Below are 21,719 nucleotides of genomic sequence, written 5' to 3'. Positions count from 1 at the left end.
TGAATCAATCAGGTATATGTATACATATATCCCCTCTCTTCTGCATTTCCTTCCCATTTTGGTCACCACAGAGCACACCCCAAAGTTCACTGCATTACTATTTACAATAGCCAGAACATGGAAGCAATCTGAACATCCATCAACAGAAGAATGGGTAAAGAAGATGTCATACATATATACAATGGAATATCACTCAACCACAAAAAGGAACGAAATTGGGTCATTTGTAAAGATGTGGATGGACCCAGAGACTGTCCTACAGAGTGAAGTTACTCAGAAAGAAAGGGCAGCAACTCTTAAGAAGAAAACTAGTTAGGACAGAAAAATCTATCAGTCACTTTAGAAAGAATACAGTGCACATGGGAACTGTGAATTTCTCTGTTTTTGCTTTCCTTCTTTCTTCCTTAAAGCTGAATATTTCTTGACAGTGAATGAAATCTGAGAGGATTTAGGAGACTTCTGTTTGGAAACCACGCCAATTTGAATGACTCAAGTATTAATTTTGACAGGTGCACCTGCATTTATTTTCAGCAAACAATGCCAAGATATTCTATCCAACCAAATAAAAGAAAGCAAATACTTTAATTTTAGGTCACTGAGCAGGTGTCTCATATTTAGGCAAAACCTGTTTGTTAAACATATGCCCCACTGAAAGTTGTAAGAATGGATGAATTAATATAAAATAATGACTTTAAATGACTGACAGTAAACTGTGTTTCTGTTAACGTATCTGTACAGGTTGCACTCCCCCTGGCCCCCACCAAATGACATCATTTGCCCTCCTTCCTTCAGCAGCAATACTGGGTACCCATTTTCCTATATGTTTGGCAACTTTCCTTTTCAGTCTTTTTCAATCTTTTCCAACCCAATAGTTGAAAAGTTTTGTCTTCATTTGCATTTACATGATTTTTAAGGTTGAAAAATCTTCCAAGTATTGATACTTATTGACTACTTATTTCCTTTGAGAATTGCCCATTTTCCTATTGGTATTTAACCTGTTACTGGATTTTAGAGCTTTATGACTAAAAATACTATGTTTTATATATGTTGCAGATATTTTTCAGTCTGTGTTGTCCCTTTGGCTTATTTTTAAAAAAATTTTATCTTAAAAAGTTCAGTCTTATGTAGTGATCTACTGATTTTTTTTCCTTTATGGTTTTATCTTTGTTTATATGTATAATACAGCTGCTGCTAAGCCGCTAAGTCACTTCAGTCGTGTCTGACTCTGTGCGACCCCAAAGACAGTAGCCCACCAGGCTCCCCCGTCCCTGGGATTCTCCAGGCAAGAGTACTGGAGTGGGTTGCCATTTCCTTCTCCAATGCAGGAAAGTGAAAAGTAAAAGTGAAGTCGCTCAGTCGTGTCTGACTCTTAGCGAACCCATGGACTGCAGCCTACCAGGCTCCTCCACCCATGGGATTTTCCAGGCAAGAATACTGGAGTGGGGTGCCATTGTCTTCTCCGTGCATAATACAGGCATAACTCATAGATTCTGCAAGCCCAGTTCCAGATCACTACAATAAAGCAAATTTCACCACAAAGTCACACCAATTTACTTTACAGCGAATATAAAAGTTCCATTTGCAGTATACTATAAGTCTATTAACTGTACAACAGTATTATATCTTAAAAAACAATGTAGACACCTTAATTTAAAAATAACGGTATTCGGAAAATGGCATCAATATTGCTCGATACAGGATGGCCACAAACGTTTGTAAAAAATGCAGTATCTGCAAAATGCAATAAAGTACTATAAGAGGAGTATGCCTATAGGGGTTTAGACACACTAACATCAGTTATTCATTCATAAATCCTTTTTAGTTTCTATTTTTGTCATTTAATTTTATTTACTTTGAATCTATCCTGTCATAAAGTAGGAATATTTACCACCACCACCCCTCCACCCCCTGGGCTTTCCAGGTGGTGCTAGTGGTAAAGAATCCCCGACCCCCCCGTCAATGCAGGGGATGTAAAGAGACATGCGTTCGATCCCTGGGTTGAGAAGATCCCCTGAAGGAGGGCAAGGAAACCACTCCGGTATTCTTGCCTGAAGAATCCTTTGACAGAGGAGTCTGATGGGCTACAGTCCATATGTTGCACAGTCAGACACAACTGAAGTGACTTAGTACGTATGTACCCGTGCTCCAGCTCTCTCCCCAGTGGAGTTAGCTAGTTTCTTCAAGATCATTTACTGAATATTTTCTCTACATTTTATTTGATATGCTATCTTTGTCACAGGCTATATTTTTATACCATATATCCTTTGTTCCAAAATATTTATCTTTTAGAATTTAAAGTTTCTGCCATTGGTACTCATCAGTCACTGAAGAGAACGTGTATCATAGTTGGCATGGCCTTTGTATGTGAGAATTTAGACAGATAATATTTCAAGAGGATGACCATCTGCATTACTGGGACCTTGTGTAGCTGAATTTCAATTTTACTTGGGTCTGTTACTAACTCTTAAATTCTTCACAAGAGTACACACCAAAATTCAGCCTTTGAAGAAAATACTGTATATTTTGCCTACCTGCCAGAAGATATTGTAGATATCTCAAAATTAGATCATGTACTTTTTTAAGCTATGCATGCATGCACGCAAAATAGCTTCAGTCATGTCTGGCCCTGTGCGACCCCATAGATCGCAGCCCACCATGCTCCTCTGTCCCTGGGATTCTCCAGGGAAGAATACTGGAGTGGGTGGCCATTTCCTTCTCCAATGCATGCATGCATGCTAAGTCGCCTCAGTCATGTCCGACCCTGTGCGACACCATGGACGGCAGCCCACCAGGTTCCTCTGTCCACAGGATTCTCTAGCCAAGAATACTGGAGTGAGTTGCCATTTCCTTCTCCATTTCTAAGCTATAAGAGGGTAATCTAGTCAAGGCTATGGTTTTTCCTGTGGTCATGTATGGATGTGAGAGTTGGACTGTGAAGAAGGCTGAGCGTCGAAGAATTGATGCTTTTGAACTGTGGTGATGGAGAAGACTCTTGAGAGTCCCTTGGACTGCAAAGAGATACAACCAGTCCATTCTAAAGGAGATCAGTCCTGAGTGTTCTTTGGAAGGACTGATTCTAAAGCTGAAACTCCAGTACTTTGGCCATCTCATGCGAAGAGCTGACTCACTGGAAAAGACTCTGATGCTGGGAGGGATTGGGGGCAGAAGGAGAAGGGGATGACAGAGGATGAGATGGCTCGATGGCATCACGGACTCAATGGACATGATTTTGGGTGAATTCTGGGAGTTGGTGATAGACAGGGAGGCCTGGAGTGCTGTGATTCATGGGGTCGCAAAGAGTCGGACACGACTGAGTGACTGAACTGAACTGAACTGACTGATGACCAGTTTATGTGTGATAAAGAACTACCCCTTAGCAACAATGGTGAACTGAAATTCTTGTTGACTTTCAATCACCGGTTAAACAGACATTCTGACAGAACAGTAGACTTAGTAACTCCTTCATCCCACCAAAAACTATTATAAACATCACGACTAATGACAAAAATCAGTGAGTTGGGGCTCTCCTAGCATTCTAAGAAACACAAGATTATTTCCCAGGTTTTTGAAATTTTAAGACATTTTGTAAAATCTTTTTCTTTTGGTTGCTTTTCCTAGCACGTAGTAGACCGTCCAAAGCATATACAACCATGTTCTCTTTAAATGCTGCACTACAGGTTTCCTTTCTCGAAGACCTTCCTTCCCTTAAAATCTATTAATGTCCTTCCTGACCATTATTTCCTAAGAGGATATCGCTTCTGACCCTTTTGCTGAGCTGTCCAAGGTTCCCAATGACTACAGGGAGCACTAAATCCAACTTGTTTAACCCAAGCTGTCTTCCTGGTGGTCTCAGCCTGGAGGGCATTACCAGAATTATTGCACCTTCTAAATTAACTAACTAAACATCCTAGGTTAGACAGAAAGGTAATTAAATGAGTTATTTTATTCTACAAATACTTAAAAGCAACCCAGACGATATCCTGTGATTGGTTAAAAATGATTTTTAATGTATTTAAGTGATAATTTCTTCACATGTATATGCATATTATCATGAGGAAAGGTTTAGAAAGAATGGATTTTTTGTTGTTGTTGTTTGTTTTGGCATTTATTTTAAGGGAGTAAATGAGCTTGGGTTTCTTTTTAACAATTTTGTGAAGTAAAGTTACGCTCTGATGAGAGTAGAAAATAAATTTTCAGCATCTATTCACTAACCTAAACAAAGAAACAAAACTTTCATGCTGCCTTTAAAGTTAAACACACCTGACAAGTGATAATGATGCCACAAAAATTCTAGAGTGTTGTGTAAAAGAGCAAAGGCATTTGGGGATGTTGCGAGTTCCACATGACCAGACAGAAAATGCAAGTCATCAGCTAAAGAACAATAAGGATAGCAAATGCTTATGTTTTTATGTGCTAGGCACTATAAACAATTTATATATATTAAATCATAGTATCATACTTGCTTTGCATTAAACAATAAACAAGCTCTATCCAACCATTAAAAACCATCAGATTGTGGCTATTCTCACTTTATGGTTATGGGCACATAACTGGAGATACAGTAACATAAATGTGAGTTCCTAGACTGGTGAACTAATAAAAACAGTCTTTAAGGCCTACATTAGATGCTAACGGTAGATCTATAGAGGTTAATTTTAAAGTGCGTATCTGAAGAAGCCTCAGCCTCTGCAATATCACATAGATTAATATTTTTACAAGTTCATAAACATTAAATTAATATGGGACAATCTACAAAAAAACAAAAACAAAAACAGCTCTTTAAGAGGCATCCAGTCTTTTATAGACTTCTTCAATGAAGGTGAACATGTGCTTCATCTGGGATGAATTATGGAGAACTTCCAAGTCCTTCAGAAGACTGTTTTGATTTGGAATTAGCGTCAGAATTTCTCCCTGTGGGCATGATAGAATAATTCATTTTTTAAATTTTATTTTTTTTATTGATATGTAACTGACATGAACATTATTCATGAATATGTATTCATGAATACAATATGAATACATGAACATGTATTCAGGCATACAACATAATGATTTGATATTTGTATACACTGCAAATGATCACCACAGTTAAGTCTAGTTAACATCTATCACCAAACATGTTACAAATTTTTTTTTCCTTGTGATGAGAACTTTTAGATCTACTTTCTTAGCAACTTCCAAATATACAATACAGTATTAACTCTAGTCACCAGCTTATACATTACCTCCCCATTACTTATTTATAAGTAACTGGAAGTGTGTACCTTTTGACTTTACCCATGTAATTAGTTTTTAACCTTTCACTATGAAAAATGTTATATGTATTGATATGTTATTTAGAGAGAATGATATAATAATAATCTTATATAGTCACTCAACTGCAATCATCAACTAATTGCCATTCTTCTTTTAAATCTATATTATTCTGTTTCCTCTCTGCCCATTCCCATTCCTCTCACCCTACGTAGATTTTAGATAGGAAAATTTTTGTTACTTTTTGAGAAAACATACAGACTTTCTACTAGGGTAAACAATGACACTACAGTATCTATTGGGGTCCTTTGAAAAAAGATAAGTTATCAGTGTGCGGCCTACTACAAATAGGACATAGTATACTATTTTAGGAAAGGTTACATGCAATTATTAGAAGCATAAACAAAGCAACTGTCAGAATTTACTTCCAGAAATCTACCCTACAGCCATTGACTATACAAACGTGTAATAATGCATATACAAAGGTGTACATAGCATTACCTGTACTAGAAAAATTATTTATTTCCAAAATCTCCACAAATTATATTATGGCACATCTATATAATGGGATGTTATACAGCAACTGACAAGCATGAGATGTTCAAACTATACCATCATATGAGAAACATAATTTTCCCTTACAGTGTATATCATAGATTTCATTTGTTTAAAAGAAGTAGCATATAATGTTTTTACATATATGAAATTTATAACTGGTGATGCAATTAATATGGTAAACTGTAAGTACTTACCTGAAGGATGGGTGCTCTGAGACTCTTTTGAGAAAGTTCAGGAAGAGAGAGTACCCCATTATCTATTTGAAACATCTAAAGTAGAAAAATAAAGCTATAGATTATTTTGTAAAGCTAGACTGTTTCAAAAAGTTGATTTCTCTTATTACACTCAAAAGCTGTCTGGGTAAAATCTAATAATGAAAAATTATATCCATATTCTAGTAATAACTGTTTTTATTTTTTTTGGAACAATTACCTGTTTTATCTTCTTTTCTTCTTCTTCTACCTCACTTGTCAGAACATGAACTTTGTTCTTTAGGCTGTGAATATCCCCAGTCATTGATTCTATGGTCGCTACCATTTTATCTATTTCTTCCTGCATCAGAAAGAGAAAGCTAATCTTTTAAATTAAATATACTATTAAGTGAAACCCAAACATTTTTAAAAACATCTTACATATTGAAACACTTCTGGAAGAAACTGGTAATTTTCATTTTTCTTTCAAAAAAGTCTCCCTAGAGATTGATTTACCAATGGAACAAAGATGTACATGAACCTTTCCTCAAAAACTTACTAAAGCTGCTGGTATCAGAGATCCTGGAAGACCTATGTGAATTTAGCAGAACCCAAGGATTCACAGCAGCAGGTATAGCAGCATTCCTTAAGCAGTATGTAATAGCAGAGAAACTCTAATTTAGGAACATCTGAGTGCTATTTTCATTTGCCAAAAGAAGAAGTGCTGAACATTAGGGCAAAGATAATAACAGAAAATGAGTGGCAGTTTCTCACATAGAAAGAACATAAAACGTACTGAGGAAAGCAAAAGAGAAAATAAGTGAATGAAATAAATACGGGAATACCAGGGGTGTACTGACTGCAGGCCACATATGGAGTTAGCCAGCTTCTGGGTTTCTAAATGGTATTAAATACTGCATTGCTTTCAAATCTAGTCCTAGCAACAGCAAAGGACAGGGCAGCCTCTGGGGATCAGGGAACAAGTAAAGAAGCCACACAGAAGCCACACGAAAGTAATGAAGTAATAACTCTGAAATCCTGATGAGCAATATGGTTGGTATTTACATTTAACATCATTTTCCAAATACTGAAAGCAGAGCTGTTACTGTCAATTATAGTAATCTTCCTTAACAAATATATTATGGCTTCTAGAAACCATTAGAAAGGGTACCTGCAGAGGTCTGCAACTGCTCATGGGCTGTTTTTGATTGGTTCAAGAGCTATGAATGATTTTTACATTTCTAAAAGATGTTAAAAAAAAACAAAAAAGATCGTGCAATGAAAACCAATGTGACTTATACAGAGCAAGATGTTTATCATCTGACCCTTCAGAAAGGTGCTGATTCCTGAGTACCCAAAACCCTAGGTCTGTGAGCTCAATTTACTAGGCCAAACAAGGTCACAGGATCTGACACAAAACATGGAGAACAATGTATTATATAACTGAAATCTGTATTATATAACTGAAAGTAGAACTTAAATGTCCTTACCAAAAAAAACAAAACAGTGAGGTGACAGATGCATTAATTAATAAGATGGGGGAAATCCTTTCACAATGTATATATATATTAAATCACCATGATGTACACTTTAGATATCTTACCATTTTGCTACTTATATCTCAAACAAAGCTGAAATTAAAAAAAAAAAAGCCATATTATGCTGCCCAACTGTTCATTAAGTGGGGGAGCTAGTGACAGTACTGAAATATACTCTTGCAAAGTAACACTGTAATGAAAGTTAAATATAATCTCACACTATGAAGAAAGTGAGAAAACCACTAAAAAATACCACTCTATAAATTTACAGTAGTCATGTATGGATGTGAAAGTGGGCAATAAAGAAGGCAGAGCTTTTGAACTGTGGTGTTGGAGAAGACTCTTGAAAGTCCCTTGGAAAGCAAGGAGATCAAACGAAATCAACCCTGAATACTCTTTGGAGGGACTGATGCTGAAACTGAAGCTCCAGTATTTGGCTGTCTGACGCAAACAGCTGACTCACTGGAAAAGACTGTGGTGCTGGGAAAGACTGAAGGCAGAAGGAGAGGAATGAGATGGTTGATGGTATCACCGGGCAAATTCCGGGAGATGGTGAGGGACAGGGAAGCCTGGCGTGCTACAGTCCATGAGGTCTCTAAGAGTCAGACATGACTTGGCGACTGAACAACAACAACGTAAATTTACAGTATATATAAATTTACAAAATATATTAAGTTTACAATATATTTACAGTATATAAATTACAAATTTATAAATCTGTAATTTATAGATCTACAAGTAGATCTGCTGCTTAAAAATAAACCCTTCCATTTTTATTCTCAATCACATGGAAAAGCTGGAATGACCTATTTGTGAATGCTGACTCATTGGGGATGCAACCCCTGTTTAAACTACCACCACCTTGTAACAGATTAACAGACTTATTACTTTACAAAGTTGAACTGCTGACAAAGACCAGATCTACAATCTACTTCAAAACAGCAAAGGGATATATGGTCCAATCTGTTTTAGTTTTAGTAATTATTTAATAAGCCCCTTAAGATTGCTTTTCTTAATTGCTAAAGTATCCACTAATTAAAAGCCTGTTGTTTATCCTAACAGCAAATATTATCTCTCACTACCTTCCACAGGATAAAGATAAAAAATCACATGCCCTAAAGTTGGACTAATAGGACTGCATCACAGCTGTGAGCAGTTTGTCTAAGGTTCAGCTAAAAGTGCCAATATTTCTCTTTTTCACATTTATAAAACATGAAATATAGTGCAAGCCTCTTTAAGTCATTAATGGCTATAACTGAAAAGTGCTTAGAACAGTGACTAGAAGAACACAGAAGGCTCTTCTTACATGTTATCTATAATGATTATAAAAATAATGATGATGATTGTGTTCTTCTTGTCAATAAATAGCACTGAAGGACAGAAAAACTCATGTTTTGAAATTCTATAGCATTTAGTGATGAATTCCTATAACTTGCTAATCAAAAATAAGACAGTTCACTATATTTAAAGTCTGATAAAAAAAATAAGGCTGCTACTTAATTACAAATATATTAGACATAGTCTTAACTTTAGAGGACCAAAATTGAAAGGTTTTGCTTTGATTAAAAAAAAAAAAAGTTAATAAAAAACCTTGTCCAAGATGTAGTACTAGTTACTAGAAGAATTACATAATTTTTAAAACTTTAAATTAAATCTCTTCCCCTTTCCCCTAATAATGAATTCCCTTTTCAAACTTCATACCTGCAATGATGCCAGACCTTCCTCATTAGCTCTGTGCTGTGCCCTTTCCATTTTCAGTAGACTTGACACACGAGATAAATCTTGCAGCTTTTTGGGAGGGACTTTCAGGGTTTCACACAGTTGCAGCAATCTTTGGGACAGAATAAAAACATAACTGCTTATTTTTGAGTACCATTAGTATTGTTTCTGATTTAAAATACTGTAGTCCCCTTTTTCTTTCCCTCATATTTCTAAAGGCTGAAATATTCTTTTATTAACAGCAGCTAATCTTAGCAGTAAGCCCCCCCCCACCCCACCAAAAGCCCTGACAAATCCTCATTAAGTCTTTTGATTGATTAACATTTACCACAAATCATGGGGTACCTAGGTTGCTTTATAAAAGGAAAAGTTTCTATTTTACACATTTAACAATTGATTATTTATACACAGTTTAAAATATACTAAAAATTTCCTTGTATCTTCTGAATATGTTTCCTGGACTATTACAGTACATAAGTCTATCATTTAATGTGAATTTCTGGTAAGAGATGAAACATTATTCTGTTAGTCTTAACTATGACTCTGAACTTTAAATCTCAGTTGTTTCACAGAATGTGACCAATAAAAGAGAATGCCTGTATTAGTTACTCTAGTGATTTTTTCCTAACTAAAAAAAAATCCCCTTCAAATCTTATGACTAACCTCACTTCCAGCAGACAGCAATACAGCTTTCCCAGGTTTGATTCTTGAGTTCCATGAGGAAGAAATCAAGAAGCAAAATCTAAATTTGGTTCCTTCTGTCTAGTAACAGTGTATCTGGATCCTAAAAAAATCCTACTACTTGAGATTTGCAGGCAATTAGAAGAATAGTGGAACCCAAGATTTGTCTTCCAGGTATCTTACTCAAAATATTAATTTTTATAAAGAAAAAAGTAGGTTGTTTAAACTCTATCAATCATACTTTTCACTAAACTGTCAGGATAAACTTCAGCTATTCCCCAAATCATCATTAGCCCATAAGAACAAAACCTGTCTGAATGTTTGGTTTAAGTAAAATAAAGATTCCCTTTATAAACAGTTTTTTTCTAAAACTTTATCAAACCTGTTTTGCATAAAGGTCATTTACCATTCCAAATGTTCTAAATTTGTAGGTTATTCTACAAAATCTTATTAAACTAAAAATATAACCAGTGTTTATCATGTTACAATATACCTATCATAATACTATGTCAACAACATCTAAGCACCATTTACAACATTGTATATCTATAAGTCAGAATTCCCCAAAATATGTTCCTTTAGAAAGTGTAGTGGCTAATTTTTATTGACTAGCAACTCTATTGTTTCATGACAAGGAAAAGCATATATGATTCAATCTATATCAATCATAACAGCTCTTGTCACAAAATCAGTACAAGAAGCAAATCACCCAAGCCAATCAGAATCCATCACCCAGAATATTCTAACTGAAGCTAAGAGGCTAAGAGCTTTCTTTTGCCTCTTTCTAAACAGGAAGATATCTATATATACAGTTCTAATCTACTGAGGACAACTTGTCTAAAAGAATGAAGACAACATGCAGACAGAAGCAGAGACGAGACTAATTACAAAATAAAGAGTTCCTGTGGTAAACACTAACTTGGAAGATGCTAGGTTGGGAAGATCTCTGGAGAAGGAAATGGCAACCCACTCCAGAATTCCATGCAGCAGCAGCTTAGGGTAGAATACATATTCCCAAACCATTCATCTTCTTAAAATGACAACAACAAAAGAATGAAAACCCCAAATAAAAAACTTTTATATTCCATAAATATCTGTTTTGGTAACACAAGAACAGACTGGATTTTAACCAATTATGTTTCAACTGTTTTTTTTAATTGTGTGACTATATTACCTTTTCTTTAGGAAATTCAGATGATATTGAATTTGTTTATTTTCTCTAATACTGTTACTCAGAATTGATCTAGAAAAGAAAAAATAGGGATTGAATAAATATTGGGATTGAATAAATATTAGTTTGAAAATTACTAATATAATCTGTTTACTTTTTCTAATTTCTTTCAAGTGCCCCTTCTTACTAACCAGGCAGAAGCAATCACTTTATTTTATGTCAAGGGCATTTAAAGCAGAGGAATAATCTAAGTGAACTAAGATGGACTGGAACGGGTGAATTTAACTCATGACCATTATATCTACTACCGTGAGCAGGAATCCCTTAGAAGAAATGGAGTAGCCATCATAGTCAACAAAAGAGTCCGAAATGTAGTACTTGGATGCAATCTCAAAAATGACAAAATGATCTCTTCGTTTCCAAGCAAACCATTCAATATCATGGTAATCCAAGTCTATGCCCCGACCGGTAACGCTGAAGAAGCTGAAGCTGAACGGTTCTATGAAGACCTACAAGACCTTCTAGACCTAACATCCCCCAAAAAACGTCCTTTTCATTATAGGGGACTGGAATGCAAAAGTAGGAAGTCAAGATACACCTGGAGTAATAGGCATATCTGGCCTGGGAGTACAGAATGAAGCAGGGCAAAGGCTAATAGAGTTTTGCCAGGAGAATGCACTGGTCATAACAAACACCCTCTTCCAACAACACAAGAGAAGACACTACACATAGACATTACCAGATGGGCAACACCGAAATCAGATTGATTACATTCTTTGTAGCCAAAGATGGAGAAGCTCTATATAGTCAGCAAAAACAAGACCGGGAGCTGACCGTGGCTTGGATCATGAATTCATTATTGCCAAATTCAGAGTTAAATTGAAGAAAGTAGGGAAAACCACTAGACCATTCAGGTATGGTCTAAATCAAATCTCTTATGATTATATAGTAGAAGTGAGAAATAGATTTAAGGGACTAGATCTGATAGAGTGCCTGATGAACTATGGACAGAGGTTTGTGACACTATACAGGAGACAGTGATCAAGACCATCCTCAAGAAAAAGAAATGCAAAAAAGCAAAATGGCTGTCTCAGGAGGCCTACGAATAGCTGTGAAAAGAAGGGAAGTGAAAAGCAAAGGAGAAAAGGAAAGATATACCCATTTGAATGCAGAGTTCCAAAGAATAGCAAGGAGAGATAAGAAAGCTTTCCTCAAGTGATCAAAGCAAAGAAATAGAGGAAAATAATAGAATGGGAAAGACTAGAGATCTCTTCAACAAAATTAGAGATACCAAGGGAACATTTCATGCAAAGATGGGCTCGATAAAGACAGAAATGGTATGGACCTAACAGAAGCAGAAGATATTAAGAAGAGGTATCAAGAATACACAGAAGAACTATACAAAAAAGATCTTCACAACCAAGATAATCACGATGGTGTGATCACTCACCCGGAGCCAGACATCCTGGAATGAGAAGTCAAGTGGGCCTTAGGAAGCATCATTACAAACAAAGCTAGTGGAGGTGATGGAATTCCAGTTGAGCTATTTCAAATCCTGAAAGATGATGCTGTGAAAGTGCTGCACTCAATATGCCAGCAAATTTGGAAAACTCAGCAGTGGCCACAGGACTGAAAAAGGTCAGTTTTCATTCTAATCCCAAAGAAAGGCAATGCCAAAGAATGCTCAAACTACCTCACACTTGCACTCATCTCACATGCTATTAAAGTAATGCTTCAAATTCTCCAAGCTAGGCTTCAGCAATATGTGAACCGTGAACTTCAGATGTTCAAGCTGTTTTTAGACAAGGCCAAGGAACCAGAGATCAAATTGCCAACATCCCCTGGATCATGGAAAAAGCAAGAGAGTTCCAGAAAAACATCTATTTCTGCTTTATTGACTATGCCAAAGCCTTTGACTGTGTCGATCACAATAAACTGTGGAAACTTCTGAAACAGATGGGAATACCAGACCACCTGATCTGCCTCTTGAGAAATCTGTATGCAGGTCAGGAAGCAACAGTTACAACTGGACATGGAACAACAGACTGGTTCCAAATAGGAAAAGGAGTACATCAAGGCTGTATATTGTCACCCTGCTTATTTAACTTATATGTAGAGTAAATCATCAGAAACACTGGGCTGGAGGAAGCACAAGCTATAATTAAGGTTGCCAGGAGAAATATCAATAACCTAAGATATGCAGATAACACCACCCTTATGGCAAAAAGTGAAAAAGAACTAAAGAGCCTCTTGAGGAAAATGAAAGAGGAGAGTGAAAAAGTTGGCTCAAAGCTCAACATTCAGAAAACTAAGATCATGGCATCCAGTCCCATCACTTCATGGCAAATAGTTGGGAGACAGTGGAAAAAGTGGCTGACTTTATTTTTCTGGGCTTCAAAATCACTGCAGATGGTGACTGCAGCCATGAAATTAAAGGATGCTTACTCCTTGGAAGGAAAGTTATGACCAACCTAGATAGCATATTGAAAAGTAGAGACATTGCTTTGCCTACAAAGGTCCATCTAGTCAAGGCTACGGTTTTTCCAGTGATCGTGTATGGATGTGAGAATTGGACTATAAAGAAAGCTAAGCGCCGAAGAATCGATGCTTTTGAACTGTGGTGTTGGAGAAGACTCTTGAGAGTCCCTTGGACTGCAAGGAGATCCAACTAGTCCATCCTAAAGGAGATCAGTCCTGGGTGTTCATTGGAAGGGCTGATGTTGAAGCTGAAACTCCAATACTTTGACCACCTGATATGAAGAGCTGACTCATTTGAAAAAACCGTGATGCTGGGAAGGATTGAGGGCAGGAGGAGAAGGGGATGACAGAAAATGAGATGGCTGGATGGCATCACCAACTCGATGGACATGGGTTTGGGTGAACTCTGGGAGCTGGTGATGGACAGGGAGGCCTGGTGTGCTACAGTTCATGGGGTTGCAAAGAGTCATACACGACTGAGCAACTGAACTGAATTGAATAATCTAAGTTCTTTTTATCACATTATATCATTGTAACTAATTTATATGCCTCTTCTCATGGATTTCAGTGCCTTGATGCCCGAGTCTTATCTCTGTATTCCTGCTAGCACTGCTTCCATATAAAGTTCAATTTGAGCAAACTTCTTCCTGAAGTATCCCTTTTGACAGAAAAAAGTTTTAAGTTTACAGACAGCAGATTAGGCCATGTAGATTTCATTTTTATTTCAGCGATAAAATTCCAAGTTTCTGACATTAATAAAGGCTTTTTTTAACTGAAGGCTAAGGCCATCAAAAGACATTAAAAAAACCTTCTCGCGAAAGAGAAAAACACCGTATCACCATAAAGTAGACAACAATATTTAAAAGGATACTGTTTGTAGGAAACATAAGTAGAAATGAAAACAGTGAAATGGAAAATATTTCATACTCACATTACTACAGATTCCATCATAGTTTGCAAATGCTCTCTGCTACTCTTCGAAAGAGGCTGCCAGGTTTGTCTCTTGTTGGATGCTATCTTTACCTGTTTTAGAGTAGTATGCTTTGTTTGTCTTGTCACTGGTCAAAGAAGAGACTGTGGTTAATCTAGAAATGTGTATATTTTTATTTATAAAGTTATTCAAGGACAAGTTTATCTAAAAAGAGCCAATGGAATTGTGAGAACCACAATACTATAAAGCTGTATTAGCTGTTTAATTTCTTTTTTTACTGCATAGTCATAAAATGCCAGGTGTTGAATATGTTGTTATTGTGTTAACTTAAATACTATTAGCTGATACTGCAGACAGAAATGCCAAGACAATTTTAAATGAAGAACCAAGCTGCAATTATTAGGATTCAGCATAAAAGTCTGGTTCTCAGAAATGACCTGAATTAAAGGACTTATTCGGAGAAGGCAATGGCACCCCACTCCAGTACTCTTGCCTGGAGAATCCCATGGATGGAGGAGCCTGGTAGGCGGCAGTCCATGGGGTCGCACAGAGTCGGACACAACTGAGTGACTTCACTTTCACTTTTCCCTTTCATGCATTGGAGAAGGAAATGGCAACCCACTCCAGTGTTCTTGCCTGGAGAATCCCAGGGACGGGGAAGCCTGGTGGGCTGCTGTCTATGGGTCGCACAGAGTCAGACACGACTAAAGTGACTTAGCAGCAGTAGCAGCAAAGGACTTATTGAGAAGACTAGGAAAACGCTTTTTGTCATATGTTGGATGGCAACTGGAACAAAGGAAATTAACTAAACCAAGAACAGATACTGAGTGTCTGGTAGGTTACTGACATTGTTCTGCTTGTAATAAATAAACAAAAGAGATACACTATTGGCTTACATGAAAATTCACTTTGGAGAGAAGGGAGATTAAATAATTACAGTTACAGGTATGCAAAGCATTACAAAAGAAAAAACACTGTTCATTATGTAAGTACAAAACCAGAGGACCTAACCTGTTCCTGGGTGAGGAGGTAGAAAATTCTTCCATGATGAAGTGATATTTAAGTAAAGATGTTCACTCCAAACTAATTTACTCTAGACAAACTTAGCTCCAATCTAATCTAAACAGTGGTAGCAGAACAGGGTATTTGTCTCAAAGAGAAATCAGTAGGTGTGTCTCTATATCACAAATCAGAGTAAGTCAGACTGTTGTATACTTTGAATTTCTCTAGTTCCTTTCAATTTAGAAACCCACACAGTATTTTGCTAGTGGTGGCAAGTAAAATTTTAGCTGACCTAGGTATCTGACTAACCAGCACTACGTATTCTTGCAAAAATGAGAATGCTACCATTTATTACTATGTTTCGCTTATGCAGAATTCATAAGCAAGATGCTGAGAACTTTTTCATAAATAGGTATAGCTTGAGAAAGATATGGTGAAACAAAACATAGAAAAGAAATACCTTCAGAAGAGAGATGTTTTGGATGATTTTTATTTTTTTTCACTGTGTTTCTAACCTAGAGAGAAAAACACACAAACATGCACGCACAATTAAGCACTAGATAAAAAGATACTGCTTTTGCAATAGATTTGTCATGCATGTTGGAGGGAATTCATACACCTTCTGGAAAGATGAAAAAAAGTATATTGCTATTTCTACAGCAAAAGGTGTGCATTTATCACAAGTGGAGGATATACTAAAGCAACTTCTGAACAATGGTGATAATGTATAACAGAATTTCATATGGTGCTAAAGAATGTTTTAAAGAAATCATTACTTATTTTGCCTGGGAAATAGTGTTAAATACGTTTCCTGCAAAACAGAAAAATATAGGCATTACCTAATACAGAGAAAAAAATGCTGATTATTTCTTTTATAAGAGAGGGACAAAATTATGGCAGGAAGAAGCTAATTCCTCTCTGACTAATTTTTCTCTATGTTAATAAAAATCTCTTCCACCTACTGACAGATTCTCTTGTCTTTTAATATATGAATGCCATATTCACTTTATTACACTTTATTACCAGTATTCCCATTTGAACACCTTAGCGATGTCCCATAGCATCTTCCCCAAAGAATTTTCTGATTAATATTTTAGAAAAGAAGTAAAAAATCTTTATCTGCAAGTTTTTATAAATCATGTTGCAGCAGCTCCCACATAACCATATATATGGAATTTGTAGTATAATATATATAGTATATATATAATTTGTAGTAAAGCTGACCTTTAGTCTTCACATTCTCCTTTATACAGAACAGATGATATTTTTACCAGAGTCCTGAATGATAAACTCTTTGAATAAGTCCTGAATGATTACCTTTTTCCCTGGTAATTCTGCTTCTTCATCATCAGTTTTTCTTTTTGGATTTCTTTTTAACTGTTGAGACTTTTTCTTGGAATTATTTGCTTTGCTAGACATCTTGATTTAAACAGAACAAATGTAACAGTTTTTCAAATCTGTAAAGATGAAAAGGACACAGAAAAATGCTTAAGACTTGTTTTATTACAAATATTTTGTTAAAAGGACTACCTATAAATGTTCCAAGTTTGCCTTTAAAAAATCAGAATGAAAGTTTTGGGATAGTATTGTGTGTTTTTAAAGCATTTAAACATATTTTAAAATAAATAATGCTGGTTCTCATTAAAGATGTCTAATTCAATTTCATTAAAAAATTTCTGCCATTTGTATGGCCTTAAAAAGTCATATAAAACCACTTTCACATTTCTTTATACTCCCCCATACAATAATGTTATCTCCATGCTGAAATCCAAGAAAAGGGAAATATAAAGTGCTGAATTGTTTTTTTCTGGTCACAGATTATGTCAACTCAGAGTAACATTTAGGTCTTACTTTAGGCTTAACGGATTCATCATTCTACGTGACTCAGCACACACACAGACAGATTTTTGCCAAAGATGGGAGGAGGTAACTTGTAGGATTATACCATGAGTCTACACTGTAGAAATTCATGTGGTAAATTCCCTCTTAAGGATTTAGGCTATAATTCTTGCTAGGTTGCAAGAATTATAACAAAGATTCTTCACACCAAACTCATCTCTGCTAAAAGAAACAGAAGAATAAAATACTCATTTCTGCATTAGACCATAAGGAGTAGACAGTTTAGAGTTAGGTACAGTATGTGGACATGCACACACATCCCCCCCCCAAATATGTGCGGTATGTACATTACACACACACACACACACAATTAGATATATAAATAAATCAGTCACAATTTCTTTTCTAAAAATTCAAAGTTAATTACATTAACACAGTTATATATGCAGATTTAGAGACAGACAAAGAAGGTACTCTGAATAAATCTATTCCCTCAAATTTTAAAAGGAAAAGTTCAAGCTTTCCCCCCACCCTCAAAATGGTGGGAAAGAATCAACTGAAAGATCATGAACTATACTTAGGGACTACATATCAAATCAGTTACAAAATACAGTTCTTCAGTTGCTCAGTCGTGTCTGACTCTTTGCGACCCCATGGACTGCAGAACGCCAGGCTTCCCTGTCCTTCACCATCTCCCGGAGCTTGCTGAAACTCATGTCCATTGAGTTGGTGATGCCATCCAAGCATCTAGTCCTCTGCTGTGCCCTTCTCCTTCTACCTTCAATCTTTCCCAGTATCAGGTCTTATACAATGAGTCAGCTCTTTGCATCAAGTGATCAAAGTATCAGAGCTTCAGACTCAGCATCAGTCTCTCCAATGAATATTCAGGATTGATTTCCTTTAGGATTGACTGGTTTGATCTCCCTGCAGTCCAAGGGACTCTCAAGAGTCTTCTACAACACCACAGTTCAAAAGCATCAACACTTCAGTGCTCAGCCTTCTTTATGGTCCAACTCTCACATTCACAAAACACAGTGGAAGCTAAAATACACTTTACTCTGCTCTTGAACAATGTGGTACCTTATACTATACCAGTCTCCTCTGCTTCATTCTTGAAATGTCTAATTCTCTTAACTGAACACTCATGCCCTTTACTTCCCCTACTTGGAAACCAATCTATATTTGCTCCAGGACCTCTCCTGGAAGGGCTGCCATGTACAGGAGTTCAGGCTGTTCACTAGAGAAAAGCATCCAGGTGAAGGAACCATTGAGGGCAAAGATTTACTCCTCATTCCATTCCATTCAGGAGACTAAAAATGGTACAAATTCCTTCTCACTCCTGTTATTGAGAGGTGTAGTCTATGTCTCCTTGTCTTAAATCTCATAGACCCTGCAGTAGTTTAAGTGGTAGAATATGGTGGAAATGATGCTGTACCAGTTTCCCGGCCAAACATGAACAGATTAGTAGCTGCCACTACCCCTTGCTTGGAATATTTGCTCTTGAAACCCAGCTAACACTCTATGAGGAAAGTCAACATAGAGAGGAACTGAGGACCTAGCCAAAAGCCCCAGCTAAATTTCCAACCAATAGCTAGCATCAACTTGCCAGCCTCGTGCATGTACCTGAGCCAACAGGCTGCAGCTGATACTGCATGGAAAAGTAAAAAATCAACCCTACTAGCTGTTTCCAATTCTAAATTCAGTAAGAAAATAAGTGATTTCTTTTTAAAAAAAATAAAAACCCTTAAATAATACCCACCTCATAATACCCAAACTCTTTACCATGACATTTGCAGTCCTCAACAACCTAGCCTTGCCAAGCTTTCCATACTTCTCTCCCACGACTCCTCAAATGAATCTCCCTCTCCAGCTAGACTTGATTTTCTGAACACACTGTGAATAATGCACTAGTTCTACCTGAGCTCCACTCTCTTGTCTGTGCCCACCCTCCTCTCAGACTGTGGGCCATCTGCTTCTGAAAACCTTCCTAACCACTTTCCCTCATTGCTCTCTAAAAGTCTGTAGGCTCTTATGGTCTCTCTCATTTGGCACTTATTTATAGTTTGGTTTTGTTAATCATTTTTCTTGATATTCTTTATTCAATAACATGTAATTCAGTGCTACAGTCCTTTTAAGTACAGAAATTAAAAATGTTTATTTAGAAACTTTTATAGCAACTTGACAACAATTTTAAGAATGTTCGGTCTGGTCAAAAAATAACTGGCTTTATTTTTTTAAAGTTTAATTTTTCTGGTAATTCATTTAAAGAGAGACTTTTTAAGATAAGTTTTAGAGAAACTAAGCAGAATTTGAATATAAAATTTGAATATATCCACCCCACCTTCCCTACTATCTAATCCCTTACCAGAGCGGTGCATTTACTACAATCCATGAACCAACAATGATACATATCACCCCAAATTTATGGCTTACACTGGGGTTCTTCCTTGTATGTTTCATGGATTTGACTAGTAATTTTTTTTTATTGTATTTTACAAAAGTAGCAGTTGTGGTGACGGATTAAAAATTAAAGCAACAATAACAAAAAAATTGGTCATTTACCACAGACCATCTGGAAAGCTCTATTTTCATTGATACATACTTGAAGCAATAAGCCATATAGCAAAGAAACTAAAGAGGTTCCTGATGAGGATAAAAGAGGAGAGTGAAAAAGTTGGTTTGAAACTCAACATACAAAAAACTAAGATCATGGCTTCCAGTCCCATCACTTTATGGCAAACAGAGGGAAAAAAATGGAAGCAGTGACAGATTTTATTTTTTTGGGCTTCAAAATCACTGAGGATGATGTCTCCAGCCACGACATTAAAAGATGCTTGCTCCTTGGAAGAAAAGCTATGATAAACAGCCTATTAAAAAGCAGAGACATCACTTTGCTGACAAAGGTCCATACAGTCAAGCTATGGTTTTTCTGGTAGTCACATATGGATGTGAGAGTTGGACCATAAAAAAGGTTGAGCTCTTTAGAATTGATGCTTTTGAACTGTGGTGTTGGAGAAGACTTTTGAGAGTCCCTTGAACTGCAAGGAGGTCAAACCAGTCAATGCTAAAGAAAATCAACCCCAATATTCATTGGAAGGACTGATGCTGAAGCTAAAGCTCCAGTACTTTGGCCAACTGATGTCAAGAGCTGATTCACTGGAAAAGACCCTGATGCTGGGCAAGACTGAAGGCAAAAGAAGAAGGGGGAGGCAGAGGATGAGACGGCTGGATAGCATCACTGACTCAACAGACACAAATTTGAGCAAACTCCAGGAGACAGTGAAGGACAGGGGAGCCTGGTGTGCTGCAGTCCACGGGGCATCAAAGAATTGGATGGTCACGACTTAGTGACCTAATAACAACCACAAGTGGTAGTAGGCAGAGACAGATATGAAAACAGTTTCCGTGTATAGTCAATTATACACAGTGCAATAAATGTTAGACGAGTGCATATCTCAAACTGGTGTGTGCATGGGGGGATATACAGTACTCAGAGAAAAAAAATAGTATATGAATTACACTTTGAAATATTTAGCCAGAAGAAAGGGAAGTAAAGTAGCTGAGAGGAAAAAAGGCCCATTGGCAGGTCAAAAGAAGTCAGTCTGTTCAGGGAAAATTCAGAGAGGCTTTGACATGTGCAGAGGCAACGGGCAGAAGAAAGACTCGAACTGTAGTTTGCGGCCAGACTACGTACTGCAGTAAAGAATGTATTCTTTACCCTGTAGGAAACAGGGAAGCATTCTAGGTTGTCTTGTTTTTCTTTGTCAGCTTGCTGAAACTCGTGGAAACCACCAACCTAATTCTCTAAGGTACAATAGGTGAACACGACATCTGCCAAAACTTGCAAATACGCAGTGTTTACTTTTTGCAACTGATGCCTCGGGGTAGCGACGCTGCCAACCGCAGTTTCCTTAAGGCGCAAAGGCACTCATCACTAACGCTGCACTTCGCTCCAAGACTGACTGCGGGCAAGAGTAAGGAAGCAGGACGAAGATGAGGATGATTCGGGGAAGGGAGGGTGGAAACATGGGTGGCTTCATTCCCTGTTTGCGAATCAAACAGTACTTTGTTTATCCCTGGCTGCGAAAGGCAAACCTGTTCGGGTCTCCCCCTCTCCTTTTGAAACACCTGAAACTCCTCAAACACAACCCGCCAAGTTTGCCACAAACGTGTTGGCCGCAAAACTTATCTCCCAAACTGGAGCCACCGGCGAGCGAAGCGCTTTGACTACTCACCAAAAACTGATCCTTGAATCCTTTCAGGAGCTGTGCTCAGAGAATTTCGCGCCCAAACCATCCAAACCTGCGGAAGCCCGGAAGTGAGCACATAGAAACCGGAAACGCCTGGGGGGAGCGGCG

At 37.1% G+C, this 21,719-nt stretch overlaps 1 protein-coding gene across 1 annotated transcript; it reads right to left on the bottom strand.

Moving 5' to 3' along the window:
• Positions 1–3,983: 3,983 nt before the first annotated feature.
• CENPQ (centromere protein Q) lies at positions 3,984–21,696 on the bottom strand. The gene is made up of 9 exons (XM_027524969.1): positions 21,597–21,696; positions 16,840–16,979; positions 15,983–16,037; positions 14,521–14,647; positions 11,115–11,183; positions 9,242–9,371; positions 6,244–6,363; positions 6,006–6,080; positions 3,984–4,911 (listed from the first exon to the last, which is right to left on the bottom strand). The coding sequence occupies exons 2-9, from the start codon at positions 16,939–16,941 to the stop codon at positions 4,780–4,782; spliced, it is 810 nt and encodes a 269-aa protein (XP_027380770.1). The 5' UTR covers positions 16,942–16,979; positions 21,597–21,696; the 3' UTR covers positions 3,984–4,779.
• Between the last annotated feature and the right edge of the window lie 23 nt (positions 21,697–21,719).

Source organism: Bos indicus x Bos taurus, chromosome 23, assembly GCF_003369695.1.
Source record: "Bos indicus x Bos taurus breed Angus x Brahman F1 hybrid chromosome 23, Bos_hybrid_MaternalHap_v2.0, whole genome shotgun sequence".
Taxonomy (NCBI): domain Eukaryota; kingdom Metazoa; phylum Chordata; class Mammalia; order Artiodactyla; family Bovidae; genus Bos; species Bos indicus x Bos taurus.
This window is presented reverse-complemented; position numbering and strand designations above follow the sequence as displayed.